Source organism: Numida meleagris, chromosome 4 (genome assembly GCF_002078875.1).
Source record: "Numida meleagris isolate 19003 breed g44 Domestic line chromosome 4, NumMel1.0, whole genome shotgun sequence".
Taxonomy (NCBI): Eukaryota; Metazoa; Chordata; class Aves; order Galliformes; family Numididae; genus Numida; species Numida meleagris.
In genome coordinates, this window is record NC_034412.1 from 20159270 (window position 1) to 20180730 (window position 21461).

At 48.9% G+C, this 21461-nt stretch overlaps 2 protein-coding genes across 5 annotated transcripts; both read right to left on the reverse strand.

Annotated features, from left to right (window-relative positions):
- Positions 2599-12878, reverse strand: CRYGS (crystallin gamma S). Its single transcript, XM_021396952.1, has 3 exons — positions 11120-12878; positions 9056-9298; positions 2599-7706 (listed from the first exon to the last, which is right to left on the reverse strand). Exons 1-3 carry the CDS (start codon positions 11138-11140, stop codon positions 7434-7436), a joined length of 537 nt encoding a protein of 178 aa, XP_021252627.1. The 5' UTR covers positions 11141-12878; the 3' UTR covers positions 2599-7433.
- On the reverse strand, positions 12998-21388 carry TBCCD1 (TBCC domain containing 1). 4 transcript variants are annotated; one of them, XM_021396938.1, is made up of 7 exons: positions 20988-21385; positions 20770-20919; positions 18611-18977; positions 17814-18000; positions 17185-17682; positions 14091-14254; positions 12998-13511 (listed from the first exon to the last, which is right to left on the reverse strand). In XM_021396938.1, the coding sequence occupies exons 1-6, from the start codon at positions 21321-21323 to the stop codon at positions 14125-14127; spliced, it is 1668 nt and encodes a 555-aa protein (XP_021252613.1). In that variant the 5' UTR covers positions 21324-21385; the 3' UTR covers positions 12998-13511; positions 14091-14124. The 4 variants fall into 4 exon arrangements, 2 of the variants coding, with proteins under 2 accessions (XP_021252613.1, XP_021252615.1); XR_002438733.1 differs by lacking the exon at positions 12998-13511 and adding an exon at positions 16361-16865 and having other exon boundaries at positions 14119-14254; positions 20988-21388; XR_002438734.1 differs by lacking the exon at positions 12998-13511 and adding an exon at positions 16723-16865 and having other exon boundaries at positions 14123-14254; positions 20988-21388.

Below are 21461 nucleotides of genomic sequence, written 5' to 3' on the forward strand. Positions count from 1 at the left end.
TGAATATTGCTGTAGTGTACAGAAGAATTGCTGATGACACATTTTCCTAACGCACGCATTGCACAAAAGGAGATTATATTTTAGCCTCTTTTAGAGACTATAAAATCAGATTCATCCTAATGAAACAGCAAATAAAAAGGGTTTTCCCTTTTCTTTCTCAATCTCTTGGCATTTTTTCCTCCTGTGGTTTTATTCTTCTCCTCCCCCCTCCTCTTTCTTACGTTATCTGCGTTTCCTGCTCATTTCAACTTGATGACATGTTGCTGGGACAACTAAGTCTTGTAACCTTCTTAACTTTGCCATTGTTACTGCCTGGAGTGTATTTAGGAGGAGTGTTTTAATTTCTTTTCCAACGCACAGCGCCTGCCCCGTTGAAAGATATTAGAAATGGAGGGGGGTGGGGGGAAGAAGGCTTTTCTTCTATAAATGTATGCTATTCAAATCATCTCTTTTTTTATTTCCTTTAAACCCATCATTTGTATGCTGTAGGTCGCTACTTTAAAACCCGGCTCGCTGTCGCTGAAAGGATCACCCGTATAATGATGTCATCCATATTCAGCTGAAATCTCGGCTCCACTGGAGCCCAGCACTTCCCCCGCATCCCCAGCCCCATCCTCACCCCTATTCCCATCCCCATTGCTATTCCCATCCCTAGCCCAGCCGCAGGCTCCCGAGTGGTCCCTGCTCACCCAAAATTTCCCTCTGGGAAGAGCAGCAGGGGGCAATGGAGAAACAGGTGGAATGGGTGCCAGGCTGATGGTGCACGGTTTGTATAGGGAGCACCACGCGTATCGCCAATCACACATCAGGATGAGTTTGGAAGAAGGGACTGACTCCTTCCCAGGGGTTATCGCATGGAGGAGAAGTGATGACTCGCACTGAGCCCCAAGGGTTCACCATGCCAGGACTCACTCAACCTGGTTGTCCCTGTACCCTTATAGCATGGAGAGAGCTGGGTCCTGCAGAAGGGGTTGTAGGGCACAGCACAGCATCACCCCAAAGTGCCCCAACAATATCAGATACCCAACTGCACCTATGCTGTTCACGCAATCTCTTTGACACTAGTTTGTTGTCGCCCTGATACACTTATTGTACCTGGATCAATGCTCTTTTAACAACTAATTGATCTTTTATTAGCATATAATAACTTACTTATTAAATCTAAATTAAAGACTTAATTGAGACACTTAATCTACAGTGGCTCAGTGTATCACTCTCATAAGCATAATGTATAATTTAATTAATTGACGGCGCTGATAATGGCATGTCATCTGTCACCATTCCTTCTGACCTGGGAGCCAGAGGGATGTGCAGTGGCGGCAGGAGCGCACCGCCGAGCTTGATCCACTGCTGAACCAATTCACCTCCCCACTGAAACACATAGAGATAGGCTGCCTGGGCTGAGGGATCGATATTAACATGTTATCTGTGCAGAAGGAGAAAGCAGGTGGATGCATGCCATGAGCTGACAGCAACAGCAAGGGTACTGCGCTCTGCCTCTCCCTCCCTCCCAGCAGGGATTTCAGCTCCAATTCCCGCTGTTGCACCCAGAGCACCAGGGGGGTTTCCAACAATGCCTTCACGCTCTTCACCCCACGCATCCGCCTTGAGTACAGGGCCGGGGAGAGGAAAAACACACCGGGGGTTGTGGGTCTCATGCTTTCCCTCCATGCTGCTCCTTCTGCCACAGCTCAAATTTGGGTCCACACACCATTTTCCACAGCAGTTTCCACCGCTTCCCCCTTTGCCCCACTGCAGTCTCCCAGCGATGGAGAATTTCATTTTTAAAAACTCTGTGAGATTTAATTTAAAAAAAAATACAAAATGGCAAAGGGAGGGTTTCTGAAATAAAAAAATAAAGTTAAAGAGATGATGGTTGGAACAAAATGTTCTGCAAGAAAGCTGTTCCCTTGGGGTTTCTTTTCTTTAAGCTTTGCATATTACAATTTGAAATTTTTGTAAAGAGATCCCCATTTTATATTCACACTGGTAGCCTGAATTTAAATATCTCTCTCACCTGAGATTAATACAGGCTTCACCCTGAATTACTTCCCAGCTCTGAAGTACAGCTCTGGAGAGCTCAACTCTCCACAAATTCACTTCTCTTTTAGAGGCATAAAAGCTTAGGAAATATATGAAATATTAAAATAGCGCGTGTGCCGGGGCAGAGAGGGGGAGAGGGAAGGCTGGGTCAGGGGGGGCCCCTTTGATATGAAAACCCACTTTTCCTCAAATCAAAGCACGGATGTGCTGGCACAGGACAAGAGATTCATTACACTCCAAAGACAAAGATTTCTGCCCAAAGACGACGGCCTTTGTTTTATTTTGTAATTGTGAAGCCCTGCACAGGGAGCAGGATGCAAGCTGTGTCATGCGCGAAAGAAGTCAGCATTTCCGTCAGCAATAGAAAATATCAGGTTTCTCCAGAGCAAAACAACAAATGAGCTTATAAACAAACTTGAAAGCACAGCTCCCTGTAATGCTAACTCAGTATTAACCAAATGCACGTGATGGGGGAAAGCACTTTGCACATGCTCAGGGCGCATTAGCTAATTGCCATAGAAATGATTTAACCCTGGGGCCCCAGGGCCACTGCTCCTCCTGGCTCTCTGCATCCCATCTGCTATCGCAGACATGGTTTCTCCACCTAAGGAAGTTGGTGCAAGCTCAAACCTTTGCTTCCATTCTCCATGTCTACAAAACAGTTAACCCAGAATCCCGGAAAGGTTGGAGTCGGAAATGCCATGAGGTCCATCTGTCCCCATCCCAGGACTGCACAGAGCAGGGTGCTATGAGCCATCAGCAGAAGATACAGCAGAGACAGCCCAGGAGCTACAGCCACCAGCCCCGCCTCTGGGTGCTCTGCATGCCTGGCTGTGATGGTTTCTAAACCACATCACAGCTCCTGCCTCCACCCCTCCAGTCCCAGACTGTCACTCCTGCTCCAATGGTCAGGTTTTCTTTTCATCCATTTCTCTTTAGATTCTACCTGATATCAGAGCTCTGCTAGCAGGCACTTGAGATCTCAATGCCACAGGCGCAGCAAGCACTGTGATGCTCCACAGCCATCAGAGAGTTCGGACCATGCTCATGACCACCACATTGACCTTCCCTTGAACATATGGCTCCATGAGAAATCTTTCTCAAGAGACATCAGCACTAAGAGAACCACCTCCTTTTGCTCCCTGCAGTCTCCAGGGCATGCCGGACACCCAGCACCATGGCTACCCCAAAAGCCACCAGGTTCACAAGCCAAACTCAAAGCCAAAACCAAACCCAAAATGGATGCGATGGGTAACCCAACAAACATCAACACCAACTAAGCCCAGCTCCATTTTGGGATGCTCCAACGGGATGTCCTTTGTGCAATTATCACCTCCAGCTCTAGAGCCCAATGCCCCACAAGCAGCTTGCCATAACTGCCAGACCCAAGTGGTGATGCATCAGTGACCAGCACAAGGCTTGGCCATGCTGCTTTCCCCCTGAAGCAGCATTCTCTGTGCACGTGGGTGTGCACGCGTGCACGGTTCTGTTCGAGAGGTGCTGGCTGCTGCGGTAGAAGGACTTCTGTGCAGCTCTCCCTTCTGTCAGCTGCAATAAATTTCTTCGCTAGTGCTTCTCTGAATCGAATATAGTTTATTTCATTTTAAAAGTCCTTTTTTTTTTTTCATTTCAGGAAAATGAATGTTAGAGCCAGATAAGAAACTATAGTCTGCTTTCAAGAAGGTTACAAGAAAACTGCATCTTGCATTACTAATCCTTTATCTTTCATGTTAACAAAAAGATTACTGACATATTTTTGAATGAAAGAAAATAAAATAGCAAATGCATCTAAAGAACTGTGTAACTTTCATGCAACACACAAATCGGTTGTTAAACGTGGAGAAAAAAAAGGAGGGGAATGAAGGGAAGATTCATAATACATTTCCCTTTGTAAAGTGAGCAAACCAACTTTCTATAATAAGAGAAAGTACTGGAGGATTGGAGGAGGCTCCTTTCATAGATGGAGAACAATGTTGCTTTTAACTGGAGGCTGGATTTGGGGAGTGGAGGGGGAAACCTCCCCTGCTTGGGTCTCCAGAGGAGATTGCAAGGTGCCAAGGGGTGGGCTGAAAGGACCTGCAATCCCCAGCCCTCTCCATCAGCCACTGGTATGGCAAATATCAGGTATGGGGTGAGAAATATCAGCTATGGGGTCACACCACATGGAACATCTCCAGTTGCCCTGGGGATGTGTGCAGTAGCCCCACAGGAGGAGCAGTGCCCTGGTCTCAGCTCTGATCTTCCAGGAGAAAATATCCCCTGCCTTGGCACACAGTGCTTCATTAGGAAATTGAATTCCCTGACCATTCAGTTCTAAAACCCCTTTGACTGAGAATTAGTTAATTATGTTGAGCCCGTTATACTCCTTGTTACAGATTTTGCCCATGTCCCCCAGATATGTGATGGTGGGCTCCGCTTGCACCGTGTCCTTTGAAACACGTTTAGGAGCCTTTGAAGCTCTCCCCCCTTAATGATTGTTAATAAGTCACCATAACACTTCCCCATCAGGAAACAGCTGTCTGCCACTCGCTTAGGCTGGAACAGGTAATAATAATCCCACTGCAATGGATCATGTTGCAGAATGAATGGGGATACATGCGAGATGGGGACATCTGTGTCATTCTAATGGGATGATTTCCCATCCCAAAAATGCCAGGTCTGGGCACCCAGGCAGGAACTCTTCCCACATATCTCCCTCTCCTCCCAAAGATGTCCTTCTCCTTCCAAATCAAAAACAATCATTTGCACTCAGAAATTGATTTGCTTTATGTCCTACCAGGGAAGGACCAAGAAACATGGTCAGTGGGCATGGTGGATATAGGTTGGTGGTTGGACCTGATGATCTTAGAGGTCTTTTCCAACCTTAATGATTCTGCGAAGATATCCCTGAATTGCTCAGTTTTGCTTTGACTGCTTTCTCAAGCCCCACCTCTCCAGGCATTGCTTCACTTGCACATCTCCTGTTTGCATCGTTCCCCCTGTGCATTGCTCCATTTGCACCTTCCCCCCACTTGTACACTGCTTCCATTTGCACATGGCTCTGTGTGTACATGCCTGTGCTTGCACCTACCCCTACCTGCACATCATTCCACTTGCACATTACTTTGCTTGCACATGGTTGGGCTTGCACATCACACTGCTTGCACATTATTCTACTTGCACATGGCTCTGCTCGCACATCATCCTGCCTACATGTCACAGGCTTGCAAACTACTCCTCTTGCACATCACTTGCAAAGTCTTGTCTCTTCCATTTGCTTCTATTGCCCTCTGCTGGGGACTGTCAAAGGGACAGCTGATCCCTTGGGCACTGCCTTGCCGTCTCCATCTCCCTCTGCAATTTTAGGGGAACTCCAAGCTGGGGTGCTTAACACAAGGCATGGAGCAGCTTGGCTCAGCCTCTGAATCTACTTTGCATGGCTTGGAACTACCCGTGAGGACTGTCAGGGCTGCCCAGCTGTGGTCCAAGGACAGTAATGGGGGGAAACACAGCAGCAGGAAAGACAGACGGGGGCCAGATAGACAGCGGGGACAGACAGACCGGGCAGACAGAGGAGGGGACAGATGCCCACCCTGCAGCTTCCACTTTGAGAAGTCCTGGTGTGCCTGCTGGATTAGGGATGATAGAGGAGAGGAGCGCCTTACAGAAATTAATTCCCAAAGTGTAATTAACATCTGGGCCAGCTCAGCACGCTCCCCAGCTGCTAATGAACCATGGCACTGCTTCAATTCCAGCGCCACCGCACCATCTTCTTATTAAATCCAGGAGCAGGTTCCAGCACATTTCCCTTCGAGGGAAAAAGGAGAAAGAAACAGAGCAGGATTTGTCTCAATGAAATATGATAGATTAGAGTTGGCTGGATAAAGAAAGTGGGGGGGGAGAAATTTCCCATCTTGTGCACGCACATCGCTGTATTCTCTTTCGCAATGACCTCTTTCTGCCCCATCCATCAGCCTGGGGTTGGCTTATTCTAACGAGCGGAGCCTTTTCTCGTGTGGAACAGGCCCATCAGACTCAATCTGCATGCCAATTACCGGAGCAGACCCCCTGATACTGAAAAATGGAAATTAGCCGTCAAGCGGGCTGGGCTGGATGGCCTGCGCTCCTGCTGCTCAGAGACACCCGCAACGAGGGAGCCCCCAGTGGAAAAAGTAATCAGGAATAATAATAAAATAAAATAAAACCCACACAACTAGCATATTTTACTGTTGTTCGCCTTGGTTGCCAGCATTCGGGGCACAATGTGGAATTCACCGGAGGGCAGGAGGGTGGGGAGGGGAAGAGTTGAGATAATTGCGTTTGGGTAATGCATGGGAAGGACGCAGGGAGGAAATGTGACTGTAGAGGCAAAGCAGAGCCTGGTTCCCTGATGTGGGGTTGCAGCAGGAATCACAGCACCCAAACTCACCAACTGTTACGCCAACCTGCAGGAATCTTCCATCTAGAAATGGGAATGGCAACGAAACCCAACATGCATGCGCTGCTCAAGCAGACTGCCCTGGAAGGGTCCTGGAGAGCTTTGCTGGGAGCTGATCAATGTGCTGGTGGGGCTGGTCGGTGCTGGGGGACTGCTTGTGCACAGACCCCAATTGCTAAGAGCTGGGTACTGCTGGAGTGTGCAATGAGGCAGAATTAAACCTCAGAGGAAAGGAGGGAAGTGACAGAGAGCAAAGGGAGGGCATGGGGAGGATGGGGAAACACATCGCCCTTTGCAGGGGCCTGTGCTCCCAGGGGCCGCTGGTTGACAAGCACCACTTTCCCTGCCTCCCCACTCCGTAATAACCTCATACATCAACCGGGGAGACTGGGGAGCATGGCTGCAAGGGCTCTGCTTCCACCACCATCATTAGCCCGGGGTCCCTCTGTTCCACATGCAAACGGACTGGTGCCCCCATGAGGAGTGTCTCATATCACTGCTTCCTGCATGGGCACAACCAGCCTGACATCTAGTGGCACAGGGCAACGCAGGTGCTCCAAACTGGGATGACTGGGAGCCTGGTGGCTCCTTCTGCTCAGTGTATGCCTCCAGGGCCTCCACCCCTTCCCATCTTCTGCTGCTCTTTGGGAACATTCAGCAGCAATCTCGGCAGTTTTGAGAGGTGTTCACTATCTTTGTCCACATCCAAACTCTTTATCCTCTTCCAACTGCCCTATTTTTGGTGGCTGCCCCCCTAGTCCCACACCCAACGGCATCCTGATGCAGCCAGGATGCACAGCATCACCCCTGCTCAGGAATCCCTGCCCACTGCAGTCCCACTGCCAGGCCTGGAGGCAGCGGGAGCTTTCAGCCCAAAGGATGCACATGGCCAACAGGTTCACACATGGGGAAGAAGCGGGACAGAGCTCCTGAGTGACTCAAGTGCTTTATTGGGGGCCCGGCTCCCCACCATTCACTCAGCAATGCTGCGGAAGGACTGGACAGCGGGGGTCACTGCCCCCCACTCCACTGGCTGCCGGTACTCGCCCTTGGGCAGCAGGTACTGCCTGCCCCGGTAGTTAGGGTGCTCATAAAACACCCAGATGCCCTCCAGCACCCGGCAGGCATGGACCTCTCGAAAGTGGCACTCCTCCAGGATGGAAGGGCAGTCTTCAGTGGCTTCAAACATCTGCCCACCGAAATCCCCCTTCTCAAACACCTGGATGTGGCCCTGGGCTCCACTTGGCTGGAAGGAAGAAGGGAGAGAATTGCAGGGGGGTTTAGAATGCATCTGGGGTGGGAGCAGAGGCAAGGCACAGCCAGAATCAGGTCAAGCACCAGGCACAGTGCTGAATAGCTCACATCAGCCCCTAAATACAGTGTGGGGTAATTCTTGACCAAGCATCAGATGCAAAGAGCACCTTCAGCCTAAACCCCCCACCACAGCCCCAGTTTCAGATGGGTGTGGGGAGAGATGAGCACGTGCTGGGCTCTATCCCATGCAGGCTGCCCGCTCAAAGGCTGTAGCCGCTCAGTGCAAGCATCAGGAGGGATGCACCCCTCTGCTCCCCACTCCTCTGGGCAATGAGGAGTTTAATGAGCTGCTGACCCCAGCTGGGTTGTATTACAGGCGAACGCAGTGTGGGTATTTTCCACTGTGATTTTGAGCACTGTGTTGCCTTAAGGCACCATGGTGGTTTTAATCTGCGGCTGCCTGGACACGGTCTTCTCCCGCCTCCCCTCCACCCACTCTCACTACCAGTCCCAGCCAAACTCTGCAGGGTCTCACAGCTCTGTGTCACTGCTTGGGGGGCTCTGAGCCAACACCTGCAAGCAGCCGGTCCCTGTGCCACCTCCCCATGTTCGGGAGGGGAAGCCAAGCACAGTAGACATGCAGCATCACCTCTGCTCTTCATGCTGGTAGAGGATGCTGTGCTGCTCTTACACCTCCCACGTGCTCCTGCTCCATCCCTTGCAGCAGTTCAGAGTTCTGAACTGGCTGGCAACTCTCCCTACCCTAGGCTAAGGGGTTTACACACACCTCAAACCCACAACAAACGAAAGCAAAAGCCTCTTGCAGCTTTAAGATCTGCTCCATGTAACGACAAATCATGATAGATGCACAGATCATAGAATCATTAAGGTTGGAAAAGACCATTAAGATCATCTAGTCCAACTACTGACCCATCAACACCATGCCCACCACGCGTCGACTATGCCACTGGTACTGACACCAGGGCAGCCGCACTCAGTTCTAACATCACGCTCCCACCCTGCCAGGTTGGAGGCTGCTTCTCCCAAGGTCATTCTCCCATCTGTGGGACTTGGAGCCACCCACCTATAGCTGTCCCTTTCTTAGAGACCCCAGGAAGATGGGGGTCACCTGCAAGCACCATCCTTAGAGGTGCTCAAGGCCAGGATGGATGGGGTTTTTGGCAACTTGATCCGATGGGAGGTGCCCCCACACATGACAGGGTGTTGAAAGTGGATGGTCTTTGAGGTTCCTTCCAACCCAAGCTGTTCTATGACACTATGAAGCACGCTGAAGTGGCAGGCTGGTGAACTAAGATACCCCTTGGGTAGTATTGCACTTACTATCTGGATGGCTTTGCAGGAGCCAAGGCGGTCGTTGAGGCCCATCCAGTGGTGGTAGTCAGGGTACTCCCCCCGCCTCAGCACATACATGTTCCCCGAATAGTTAGGCCTCTCATAGGCCACCCAGGTACCTCCCTCCACCCGGATGGAGTTGCAGCGGTTCAGGTAGGTGTGGAAATCGGGGCAGTCGGCGTCGCACTCATAGCGACGACCCAGGAAATTCTTGTCTTCATAGAAGGTGACCTGAAAGACCAGTAGGGGAGGGAAGCAGGGGGTTCCTCATCCCTCCACGAGCAGCATAGGTGTTGCCACTGGAAGGACGTTGCTCCAAAGCAAACAGCCACAATCTGAGCCCATCTGTAACCCCTGCTGCCTCCAACATGGAGAGAAATAGGAAAAAAAAGGCAAAAAAATGAGTTCCCAAATTCCATCGTTTCAAGGAAAGGACAACTGATGTGCAAGTCAGTTGATTCAATACAGTGCAGACTCAGGCAGCATTTGCCCTTTTCCATACTCCTTAGAAGGGCATCAGCCCCATGCATGCTGCCTGCGTTGTTTAGTAGCATCGGAGATTGCCTCAGCCAATTCCCACAGCTGCTCTGGACAGAATTTTCCCAGCCCCAGTGATTTAAACATCTAACACGCAGGACCCTGTAATCCATACTTCCCTGGCACATCAGCCTGACTTCTCACCCTCTGTCCCCAAAGGAGACTTAGCTAGTGTTAAGGCAAAGCAGAAACACCGGCAGTCTCAGTATCACCTGGTCATAGCTTTCCCAGTCATAGAAAACCCCGACCAAGCTTCCTTGGTTATTCCATAGTGCATTAAGATACACGACCACCTCTTGAACCCACCTAGTTGTACTTTACCTACAGCGCCTTGGCTTCTTGTACTGATTTAATATCGCTCCTGTTAAAAATACAGTTCAAAGTTGCCATCTCAGCCTTGGAGCTAGACTCAAATCTAGGATAACCTCACTATCGTTTTATATATTCACTTTCTGTAAAAAATAAGTTAGCCACAGTTATCGCTGGTTGGTCAGTGTGCCTCACCAGCCCAAGCAGGCACCTGAGGGTTCATGTGCCCTACCATAGCAACCTGCTTTGCCTGCTAAGTTGGTCAAGGTGACCTTCTCTTTTTTAACAGGAGAGCTCACCTGATGTCCCTTTCTCACCCCGAGGAGCACAAGTGACTTTCAATTCAACAACACTAATCTCTGTTCCTTGGTGGATATTCTCCCTGTATTTATAAAGCTGCAGAAATCTGAGAGTACATTATGGCCACCAAGCAGTGACCAATTGGAGGTGTGGTTCATTGGTTTCTTCCTAGAGCATATACAGAGAGACTGAAGGAGAGGGCTCCTGTCCACCTGTGTTGCCCTTCGCACACACTCTGTGTATTCCAGTCCCTCAGACTCAGCACTTCTCAGCTTCCCTGCAATGATGCGGGCACAAACAGAGGAGGCAGACATTTTCCACCCATGGGACAATGACAGGTGAATTACAGATTTCAATTCCAGATCCGTCAGTTCGTTTCAGTCACACATGACTCCGATGCAAATCGCCTTCCGTCAGTAAAGCCATTGAGTTGCTCTGCTCACAGCGATATCACCTTACCTGCTCACTGTCCAAACTTTTCTTTGGGGCTTACCTGACAGATAACAGATTTGCCACAGCAGATCTTCCTTACACGACTGCAAAACTCATACTGCATTGTCCACCTAACAGCAGTTATCACATTTCTTCCCAACAGTAGCTGTGTTAGAAGGAAACTCGTAAGCAGCAATGGTAAGCAATACCTAGCAGTACCCACTGCATTCTAAGAAAGCAGCATAGGGGCAGCAATCTCTGTCTAGGGCAGATCACCTGCTTAAGTTGTGGGAAACGGCATTTCATTGCATCCTTTGCCTTTTCCTTCTCTCCCTGCAATGTGCCACATGAGTGCAGCACAGAGAAAAGATGAGATTTGCACTCATTCACCAACTTAACTCATCCCAGACATTTCACTGCACATAATGAAACAGGCTCGTGTATATATCATGTATAGGCTGCAAACAAGCTTACCTTGGGTCCAGCCCTGGACATTTTCTGTTCCAGCCAAACTTCCCAGTGCTGGAGGCACGTTGGGACCTGTTACAAAACAGGCAGGATCTGAGGCACCCTTTTTATAATGGGCTTGTTTGAAACCAGACAGCCGCTTTGTCATGAGAATAGGATCCAAAAATTGAGTCAGTGATTCTGAGGCTATAGCCCATTTCCAAAAAAGCAAACAGGATTATGGAATAAAGGAATGCTTCGCCGTCCTCCCTTTGTTACCATCTGCTGAGTCAGAATACCAAAACTCTGCCAAATGCACTCAAAACACACAGCTCCCTGCCAAGTCCTGGAAGATGGGGTGCGGGGGGGGTATTTTGGCTGCTCTCTTCGTTTTAAGCATGTCAAACAAGAATTGTTCCCAGTCAGCCCTAAAGAGGCCCTGTAAGGAAGAAACCAAAGTACTTGGAGAACTTTCCCACACAATGAAGGGTGCAGCTAGGAAAGGGTGGGCACATGCTCAGAGCAGAGCACAGGGTTGCAAAGAGCAGACTCTGCTTAAAGGGTCTACTTCAAAAGCCTACAAAACATGGAAACATCTGTGCAGCAGAGATGCTGTGTATTTTTATAGCATATCCTCAGCTGAGCTGACAAAATTCACCTGTGATAAATTCCACTCAAAAAATCATCCCACTGCTTGCAATTTAAGCAAGGGATTGTTTCTTCTGGCCCCATCTGACTCACTGAGCAGGGAGGAAGAGGAATGCTGGCTTCTGTACACTCACACCTCTCCCCAAACCACTGCATTATAACAAACACCTCTGCAGCTATTCATTGCAGCATCCCAAAGGCTTAGCGAGACAAAGGGGCACGAAGTTGGCACAGCTGTGCCTGAAACACACACACTTCATTTCCAATCTGTTGGGACAAGCAGTCTCTGTGCACACTGCTGCAGCTCTGCTGCACGTTGTAGGAAATTACACTCAGGAGTGACTGTCAGAGACAGACAGATGTGCAGCAGCACCTCATCCTCTTCCCATTTTAGGTGTCTTGAATCATCTAGCGCTGCTGCTGACAGCTCTCACTCCTAGCAAACAGTGGAGACACCCACAGACATTTCACAGTCCAACCAGAACTGAGTTGTAGATGAGTATTATTTTGCTTTCATTAAGAACTGACCCAGAGCCCAGGTGTCAATAAAAGGCAAGGACTGGTACTCAAGTGACACTGAGCAGCCAAGATAACAGAGGACAGATGCTGAAATTTTGGAGGAAGACCGACCTTCAGATACTGAACAGCTCAGCTCTATACTGCGATGTGAAAAGGCACAACTTCCAAAGATGCTAAATCTTCAGCTGGTAATGATGAGCATGCATTCACCTGACCCCAAGTCAGTACCTGATCCCAACTCCTCTTCCTGATTCAAATGAGCTGCCTCCCCAAGAGTCAAGAGTGAACTTCTGGAAAATTCTAGCAGCCTGAAAGCCATGTGCCCCAGGGCACTGAATCCCATTGCCTCCATCCACCCTCAGTGTGGATAGCTCCTCACAAATCACATAGATGCTGCACTCAGCCATCCACACAATCAGTGCCTCTGCCTAGTCTGCCTAGCTAACATAGGTGCTCAGCTATGAGCACATCTCCCCAAGAGAGGGTCCACCCACACAAAATGAGAATGGGACTCATTCAAGTTGATAGTCTAGTAAGAAGTAATAAATGTAGGAAATTGTGTTTGTGTCAAAATGCTGCGCTAAGACAGCCAGCAAAGACTTCAGCTCCACTGCTATTAAGAAATTAGTGCTTTTCTCTCAGCTGACCAGTTCACAGTTCATTGAAGCAGTGAAGATGCTATGTTCCCCTAACACTAATTGTATAGGTAAAACTCATTCCCTAGAACATGTGTCAGGCTTATCAGAGAACTCTAGTTTATTGACATTTGTCAAACAAATCAAACACACAAGAAAGGAAATTCCACAAAAATCACATCGCTTAAGTGCCATCTTCATATTAAAAAAAATCTTTAGAATTTCATTCATAAAAGATCAAGCATTTGTTTTTCACATTTATAAAAACAGTGCAGCTGGCCTGTATAATAAAGACACATGTGACAGCCAAGGCCCTGAATCCGGCTGTACAGCAGGAAAGGCACCTTTGCTGGACACTCACACACCACCAATGAAGCAAGGGGCAGGTGTACTTGCTCATCATCCTCCAGCAGCACGCACCTCCCTTCTCATTTACCAGCAGAACAGTTACAGTACATTCCTGGGAAAGCAGCAGCCATTACAAATCCTAAACCAGAGAGATGTCCAAATCCACACAGAGGCTGGGCATCAGATCCACATCAAGCGTGTGCAGTCAGAATAGCCACAAAGTCTTTACGGGCAATGTTTTCAGGGCAGCGCTGTCTGTTCCCACAACTCTATAACAAAGCAGAGGTGCAAATTTTATGCCCAACACTATTGAAGACAAAGCAACGTAAAGAAAAATGGGAAAAATTAAAGGAAATAAAAATATTTCTTATGGTTTGAAACATGCAATAGCAGAGAATAACAAGACTTGCTTCCAGCTCCTAAACCACTTCTGCTTGGGAAGAGAAAGAGACTGCAGAGTAACAATTATTTGAAGTCTCGCCCAACTCTCTTCAACAAAAAAAGTGAGACAGGTAAGCACAGATATTAATATACATCTTTCAAAAGGTGGCTGCTCAAGTTTTTACTTCAGGTCACATACAACATGCCTATCTGCCTTTACAGACACACAAGGATGTCCCCAACAAAACACCTGCAGAGAGCAAAGGAGGTGCTGAGTACACACAGAACAGACTCAAACTAAAAAGAAGTTTTGACAGCAAAACGAGAACTAAAACCAAATGCAAGGCTGTTGGGAGAATCTCCACTGAATAGCTTCCAGTTTCTTCCACCTCTACCTAGGCTATGCACACAAACATGGGGCAATTCCTCTAGGAATAAGAGGATCAAAAAAGATGCCTTCTACTCACCATTCCTTTCCTTTTGGTGCAGAGGAACATGATGCTATCCTGCCGCCTGCTTGGAGCCCACAGCAGGAGGGACAAGGCTATCCAGCTGCTGACGGTTCCCTGTCTGAATCAGCCATTCACAGAACTTGCTTTCCACCAGCATCTGGAACTGCTTCCTTTGATCCCTGCAACAAAAAGATGATCAGAAAAAAAGCATGCAGAAATCGTACTTTTCTGTACTTCTAAACTTCACTTTCAAAACAAGCCTCTACAAATACCAGCTAAGAGCTGGGCTTGCTTCAAGGACCATGCCCAGAAAAGAAAGCTTTTACCAAGTGAATATGACTAAAATCAACCCCAAAGGCAGAACTCAGTAGAGTTAGGCATGTAAGCTTCCCCACTCCACCAGCAGCCAGTCTGTTCCATAAGGCCTCCTCTCTTTCCTCTTAGAACACAGATGAACTGTCCAAAAAAGGTAGAAAAAGCAGATCAATAGGGAAGACATAAAATTTTGTTCTGACAGCATCTGAAGAGAGAAGATGGAGATCAGGAAAAAAATGTGTATATAAACAGCACTCCTCAAACAATTTCCATTGCTGGCAAATAACTGTTTTGTTTTCACTAAGAGCAGCAATAACAGGGGGTATCACTTAGCTCAGGCACTCTGTCTGTGGCAGCAGTCAAATGTCCAAGAGCAGCACAGGCTCATGGCAGTATTCCCCCAGAGCAGCACCCCAGCCATTTGGGTTCAACTCAGCTCCTGAATTTCTATTCTTGAACAGCTCCTGACATATATTCTTTTTTTTTTTTTTAATGAGCTTACACAATTCATTTCTGAACCTACATAAAATACGAACATTTCTAATATCCTGTGGAGATTGTGTGGTTTTGTTTTGACCCCATTCCTAATTTGTTTTGAGGCTCCTATCATGTACTGGGAAAAGAAGCAAGCCATCCCCATACATTTCTATGTCACTCAGCTTCAGAGGGGCCTGGTATACCCTTTTTTCAAGTTAAAGACTCTTCCTTGCACTGTCACTTCCATTGGAAACATTCACTGACGGATCCCCCGGAAAGCAGGTTTCTAAGCTGGAAACTAACCTAAATTCCTCCCCAGTGAATGTGAACACAAAGGCAGTCACTTCTTTCTTCTCTTAGAGTTTATCTTCTCCAAGCGCTTATTATATACCTCCATCTGCTACAGACCCTTAAAGGCTTTCTCTCTGATGTGCTCAGAAAATGAGCAAGCAGGATTTTACACTTTTACAAGTTGTTCCTCAAGCTCTCTTCCCGGTCCTGACTTATGGGGCTTTTACCTTTAGCCTGGCAGGATTTACATTCTTTTTTTCCCCTCACTTTCCTCCTTCAGACAGCTTCAACTTTTTGAAAGATGTCTTCTTACTCTTTCACCTCCCTATTCAAACACCAGCAGCTTTTCTTCTTTCTACAAGTCCAACAGTCTGCTTGCTCTGAGTTGTCCCTCTAGTTGTCTCCCTGCCCACGGGACACAGAGACACCTTACACTGTCCGCTGCTCAGCTTCTTTCCAGCAAGCTACTAATTCTGGCACATTTTCCCCCCTTTTATGAAATAAACCAATACCAAGCTCTTGTCTCCTGTCACTGCTGCAGAGGGTACTAAATCTAAGTGCATCATCTATCTCATCTAATATTTCTTTACTTGTCAGATTTTGATGGGTAAAACACCTTCAAAAACCCCAGGGTGAGACGCAGCAGCCCTGGAAGGGCAATGGCTGAGGAGACAAGGAGCACCTTAGATGAGACTGATAGACACAATGGGTGACTCCAGCACAAAAGTTGAAGTTAAAACTTTCCGCTGCTCTTCAAGATGCAAGAGCTGAGAGATCTGACGGTTTTTACACCTCTGTCACCACTACTGGATCACTACTGCTCAGCCACCCTCCATCTGTAGCAAAATCCTCCCAAAGGATCCTTTCTCCTTCCCAGTCCAGAGCTCTTTCAAATGGCAGGTTCCTCTGCTCTCAGCACAAAGGCACCTGGCAGTCAGAAAGGGACAGCCAAAGCTCAGGGAGCTGCTCTAAAAACAACCAAGTGGACTACAGCTCTGCAGCTTGGTGTGATGGGAAGTGCTGACTGTTTGACTCAATAGGAGGGTTTCACATTCTGTGTGTCCCACAAAACTAAACTCTGAGATCACTGCTTCTCAGCACCCAGTTATTTGTCCATCGCAACTCATGGACTGAGCACAGAACAGGAAGAAAGTATGGGGAGCTCAAATATGGCTTTTTGAGAGATCAAAAGTTGTTTTCACCTCTTCAAGTCTTTAAAACCAAGTATCTGGGTTTGTATCTCCATTCTGTATCTGTAAAGGAAGATCCTCATACTGCTGCATCAAAATGGTTCACAAAAGATAAAGCAGCAAAACTGAAGCAGACAGATTTTTACACCCGACTACTCAACAAAGCACGCTGACAAAGAAAGCAAGGTGGACTCCTTTATAGCTCAGCAACAAGTATTGAGAAAGCAAACAGATGCGTGTCAGCACACGAGACGGGCTAGGAGGGGCCTAGCTAGTACAGTAAAAGCTGGGCAGAGGATTTTAAAGGGAACTTTAAAAGCTACTGTCCATGAGGTGATGTACCATAACAGTCCACATGCACATGCTTAGCTCACCTCAACAACAGGTGGGACAGTAATTTAAAGCTTCACTGTAAAGGCTGGGGTTAAGAATGATCATCAACCAGCTGCAGGCCAATAATCAGTGGAGCTGTTGCTCAGGGTACGTGTTCAGATCTCACCCTTGTCAGCATGTAGCACTGGAAGCAGAACAGAGAGAGCAAGGAGTACCCAGCATGAGGGAAGCCGTAAACTCATGCCACCAGGCCACCTAGCCTTGGCCAGCATCTAGGCATGTTTTCCTTCAGCTTTGCAGGTTAGGAAAATGCAGGCACAACAAAGCACCTCCTTCAGATTTACAGATCTCAAGACTGCAAACCATTAATGCTTTAGAAATGGCAAGATGTAGCTCACACAAACCAACCCAGCACTAAAGCATTTTTCTGAGCCACACTGAATGATGTACGACTGTGCTGAGCTTCAGCGCAGTTCACATGCCCTTCAGGATACAGCACTCACTTGGTCAGGCACGCCTCCTTCACCATTTTCTGCCAGATCTGTACCTTCTGCTCTCGCTGATTCAGTGCCTTCTGATAGGCATGGGGAAGTCCCCCTGGTGTCTCTGTGGTGTCTCCTTCCATCTCGAAAGGAATCACAAAAGTGTAGAAGTCCAAGGGTGGCAGGAGGCGGAATACGCTGGCATCACTGCCCTCCTTGCACACCAGCATGGGGCTGTCCCAGTAGTTGGGCACAGTGGCCAGCCCCACCTGAGCCATGTGGTCTTCCAGCATGGGGTAATGGGTGTGGAAAGGGGCAAAGCTGACTGCTTGGTTACCCGCAAGGATAAGTGGCTGGGTAGGCGTCAGAATGTGAAAAGTACAGCCGGTTGTGGAGGAAAGGGACAAGCAATGGCAAACCGTGATGACTTTGATATTGTCACAGCTGTGGACGTGAACAGATGCCTCCACAGGGCCGAGCACAAATGTGCTATTCCGGCACTTCTCAATGGTCACAGAGCTGCAAAAGAACAAAGACGCAGTGAGGAGGGAAGACAGCAACCAGAAAGCTGACAACACTTAACAAGAGCTTAGCACTTGAACAAATGCTGAAAGGACATTTGGCTGTGCCTCAAGAGAACAAAACCTCACCAAAGAGGAGAGAGGAGATAAATGAAGGACTCGTTGCAGCGATGAATTCTTACATGAGCGCCCACCAAGGTGTCTGAGCTCTTGGCCAGTGTCTGTTTGTACACCTGGCTCATTATCACCACGGGGGACACCTCAGGCACCACACGAGTGTTACAGGCAATCTTTGCTCTTCTGGTTGTACCTTCAACTGCAAAATAAAGTTAACTAATGCACTTAAATTGAAAAACAAACAAACAAACAAACAAGGCTACACATGTCTCCTACAGAGAAACAGACATGATGGTTCACTGTCCATGTCACTCAGCAATCCCTCACAGAAATAATCAGCCCAGAACTTCACGGCAGTACAGTGACACTGTGTCACCACACACAAGTCCTATCATCCATCCTTTTAAGGGGTAGGGTGCCTTTGCTCCTCTGCAGTGCCCTTGCAGGTGAAGAGCTGTGATTCAAGGCATGAGAACTTTGATCACTTCTCAGCTTTGCCACAAACACATCACATTATCTCTGTGTCTGGCTGTACTTGAACAATGATGGTAGTGAAAACTGACCTCACTCAGAGGGGCCTTTGAAAGCAAAGCCATTCATGTTTGCTCACAAACGTAACCTGAGGACCAGAAAATACACACAGGCATCACACAGCACCCTCGACTCTCCCAGACTCGCCCTAAACTATCACTTCCCCATATTTACTAACAGCAGAAGGAAACAGGCAATCTCAATGCCACTGCCTGGTCACCAAGAGGAACTGAGACTGGAAATCTGTTTCTAAGAATAAAGGTAAAACCTGCAGATACCTTGCTGTGCCCACGCAAGCTTCTTCCCAGACCTGAGGCAGGCAGTCATCCCAAAAGGATTTATTATCAGGCTGGAGCGCAGCCAGCTCTCTAGTTTGGGGAAGGAGAAGGTTTTGGAGATCTTAGAGTAGCCATTCTGCCCATGGCAGGGCTGCCAGAGGGCAAGTTCATGTAGAGGATGGACGGTTCTTGAGTTGTTCACAGTCCCTTCGAGGAGGAAGCTGAGGGCACAGATGGCTTCGTAAGACACCATGCTGTTGTGGGTGGCGTGCAAAGAGGCACCGAGCTGCTCTGGCTCCAGCAGCAGCTCCAGCATGTCTGAGAGGTGCGTGAGCACAAAGGCAAGGTGGTCCTGGTCATTCCAGTTCTTAGGGGCAGAAAAAGAAGAACAAGGTGAGTTCTCACACAGCTGATGAGCTCCACCAACACTGCACAACACATCCTTGCTTATTGTTGTTGTAAAAGAAGGAAAGCAAGTCAAACGTGGCACTCAGTCCTGCTGCTCTACTCTTCCCACACATAGAAAGGAAGTTGGATTCATCATCAAGTGCACCAAAAAAAGAAACGTGGTGTCATTTTAACTCCAAGTATCAAATATTTCATTTTAGAAAGCAGAGGCAGATTCTACTACAATCTTTCCCACACAAATTCAGCCAGCTGCTGCTAGCATTGAAGGTAGGAAACAAATCAGTAACTGACAGCCAAGGTCTTACTAGGTGTCTGTTGGAAAGAGCGCTGCATCTGCTCCAGACCTTCAGCTATGATTAAGTGCCTCTGATGTGGAGCCAGAGATAAGAAAAAAAAAAAAAAAACGCAGAGGGTCATTCCTTCACAAGCAAGCAGAACAATAAACCAACCAACCTCTGCAAGAAGCATTAGTTCAAATTTTAAGGGCTCCATTCTAAGAAAAGTGGGAGATTGGAGCTGTGGCAGGCACCAATAAAGATAAGCTTTGCTGGCCGCCAAGCTGCAGAATTAACACTTGGCTATGAGTACAATTTGTCCTCACTATGCTGGGTGCAGGAATAACGCACCTACAGTATCTCAGCAGTGGCTGGAGATTCCAGCACTGTGACAGGGACCCTCTGGCACACAGGAACAGCTCCCATTCCTGTTCAGAAATACATGCAATAGTTGCACCTGAAGTGCAGCTGGAAGAAAACATCAACTTTTTGATTCCATTGGATGCTCCGGTGCCACCAGACCCACAGCCATTTATCAGTTTCTCTCATTTCTCTCTTTGTTTGTTAAATCTTTTAGCATAAGCTCACCCAGCCCGTTTTTAATGATTTCAGCTTGTTCCAGACTTGTGCAGCTTGTAACAGTACAGCCCCAACAGAAATCTGCTGAGGCTTGCAGGCGGCCTTTATGACAATGGTGTCAATTTCACTGTCAAATACAGAGCTGCCCACAACCTGCACCCAATACATCCACCTTACTTCACTTCTTTCAGAATGCTTTTGCATTCATTTGCAGACATTTGCATTTTCATGTCATTGATCCACTGGTGGTTAGATTTATTCCAGCCCCTCTGAAATGTGACTTTCTGTAGCTTTGCTAGGGAATACCCTGGAATCCCCTTATTCTACAACAGACCATAGGAAAGCAGTTTCCAGTGCAGGAAAAGCTTCCTGTTTGGCTACAAGGAAATGCAGAGAATGCTGCTTCTTAAAAGGAAAATCACAAAGACTAAGAGAGAAGCTTCACAATTAGACCAGCCCATTGCCACCATGCCCACTGACCATATCCCTCAGTGCCACATCCCCACAGCTCTGGAACACCTCCAGGGACAGTAAATACCCCACCTCCCTTGGCAGCCTGTGCCAGTGCCTCATTGCTCTTTCTGAGAAGAAATACCCAAACCGGACCTTCCCTAGTGAAACTTGAGGCCGTCACCTCTCATACTGTCACTGTTACCTGGGAGAATAGACCTAAACTCCCTATGCAATCCTTTCCATGAGTTGCAGTGATGAGGTCTCCCCTGAGCCTCCTTCTCCAGACTCCATATGGGTATATATGACTACACGGACATAACTCCTGGCGTTTCATTAGCAGCAGTTACAGGGAACGAATCAAATTTGCCTGCTATAAAGGGCAGCGGCTCGCCCTGCCCAGGATGGCCCAGCAGGGCCCCGCTCCCCTTCCTACAGCCCAATTACCTTGCTCTGCCCCGCGGCCCTGCCCGGCAGCCCGGCAGCCCTGGCCCTGGGGCTGGGCCACTCCTCGCCGATGAGGGACGTCCGCAGGGAGGCCCTGTTCAGCTGCTGCAGGTAGAGGAAGAGCAGGAAGCGCAGCGTGTCCACGGAGAGCTGCCGAGAGGGGAGAGGCCGTTAGGTGCCGCCGGCCGCCCCGCGCCCGCCCCGGCCCCGGGCCCTGCCTTGCCGCGCTCCCGCTCCAGCTCCTCGGCGCTGCCGCACGCCGCCTCGGCCTCGGCTCGCTGCAGGCGGCGGGGCGGATCGGGCGGCGGGAGGAGGTCGAGGAAGCGCTCGAAGTAGAGCCAGGCCAGGTCGCGGCCCAGCTGCAGCTTGCCGCAGGCGATGTGCCGCCAGCGCGGCCAGCTCAGCCGCGGGTAGCAGCCCTCGGCCGCCCGCGCCCGCGCGTACGCCGCCATCTTGCGCAAGTAGTGGGGGCCCAAGCGGGTGGGCGGCGGCACGGGCAGAGCACCCAGCAGCAGCGGCTCCGTCCGCGGCCATAGCGACACGGCCGCCGCCATGACGGCCGCGCAAAGCAACGAGACGACCCTTCCCGCCTGCCCCTAGGGAGCCGCTCGCTATTGGCTAACGTTGCCGGCACGGAGGCGGGAAGAAGCGGCGCGCCCCGCGATTGGCCGACTGCCTCCCCTCCCGACGCC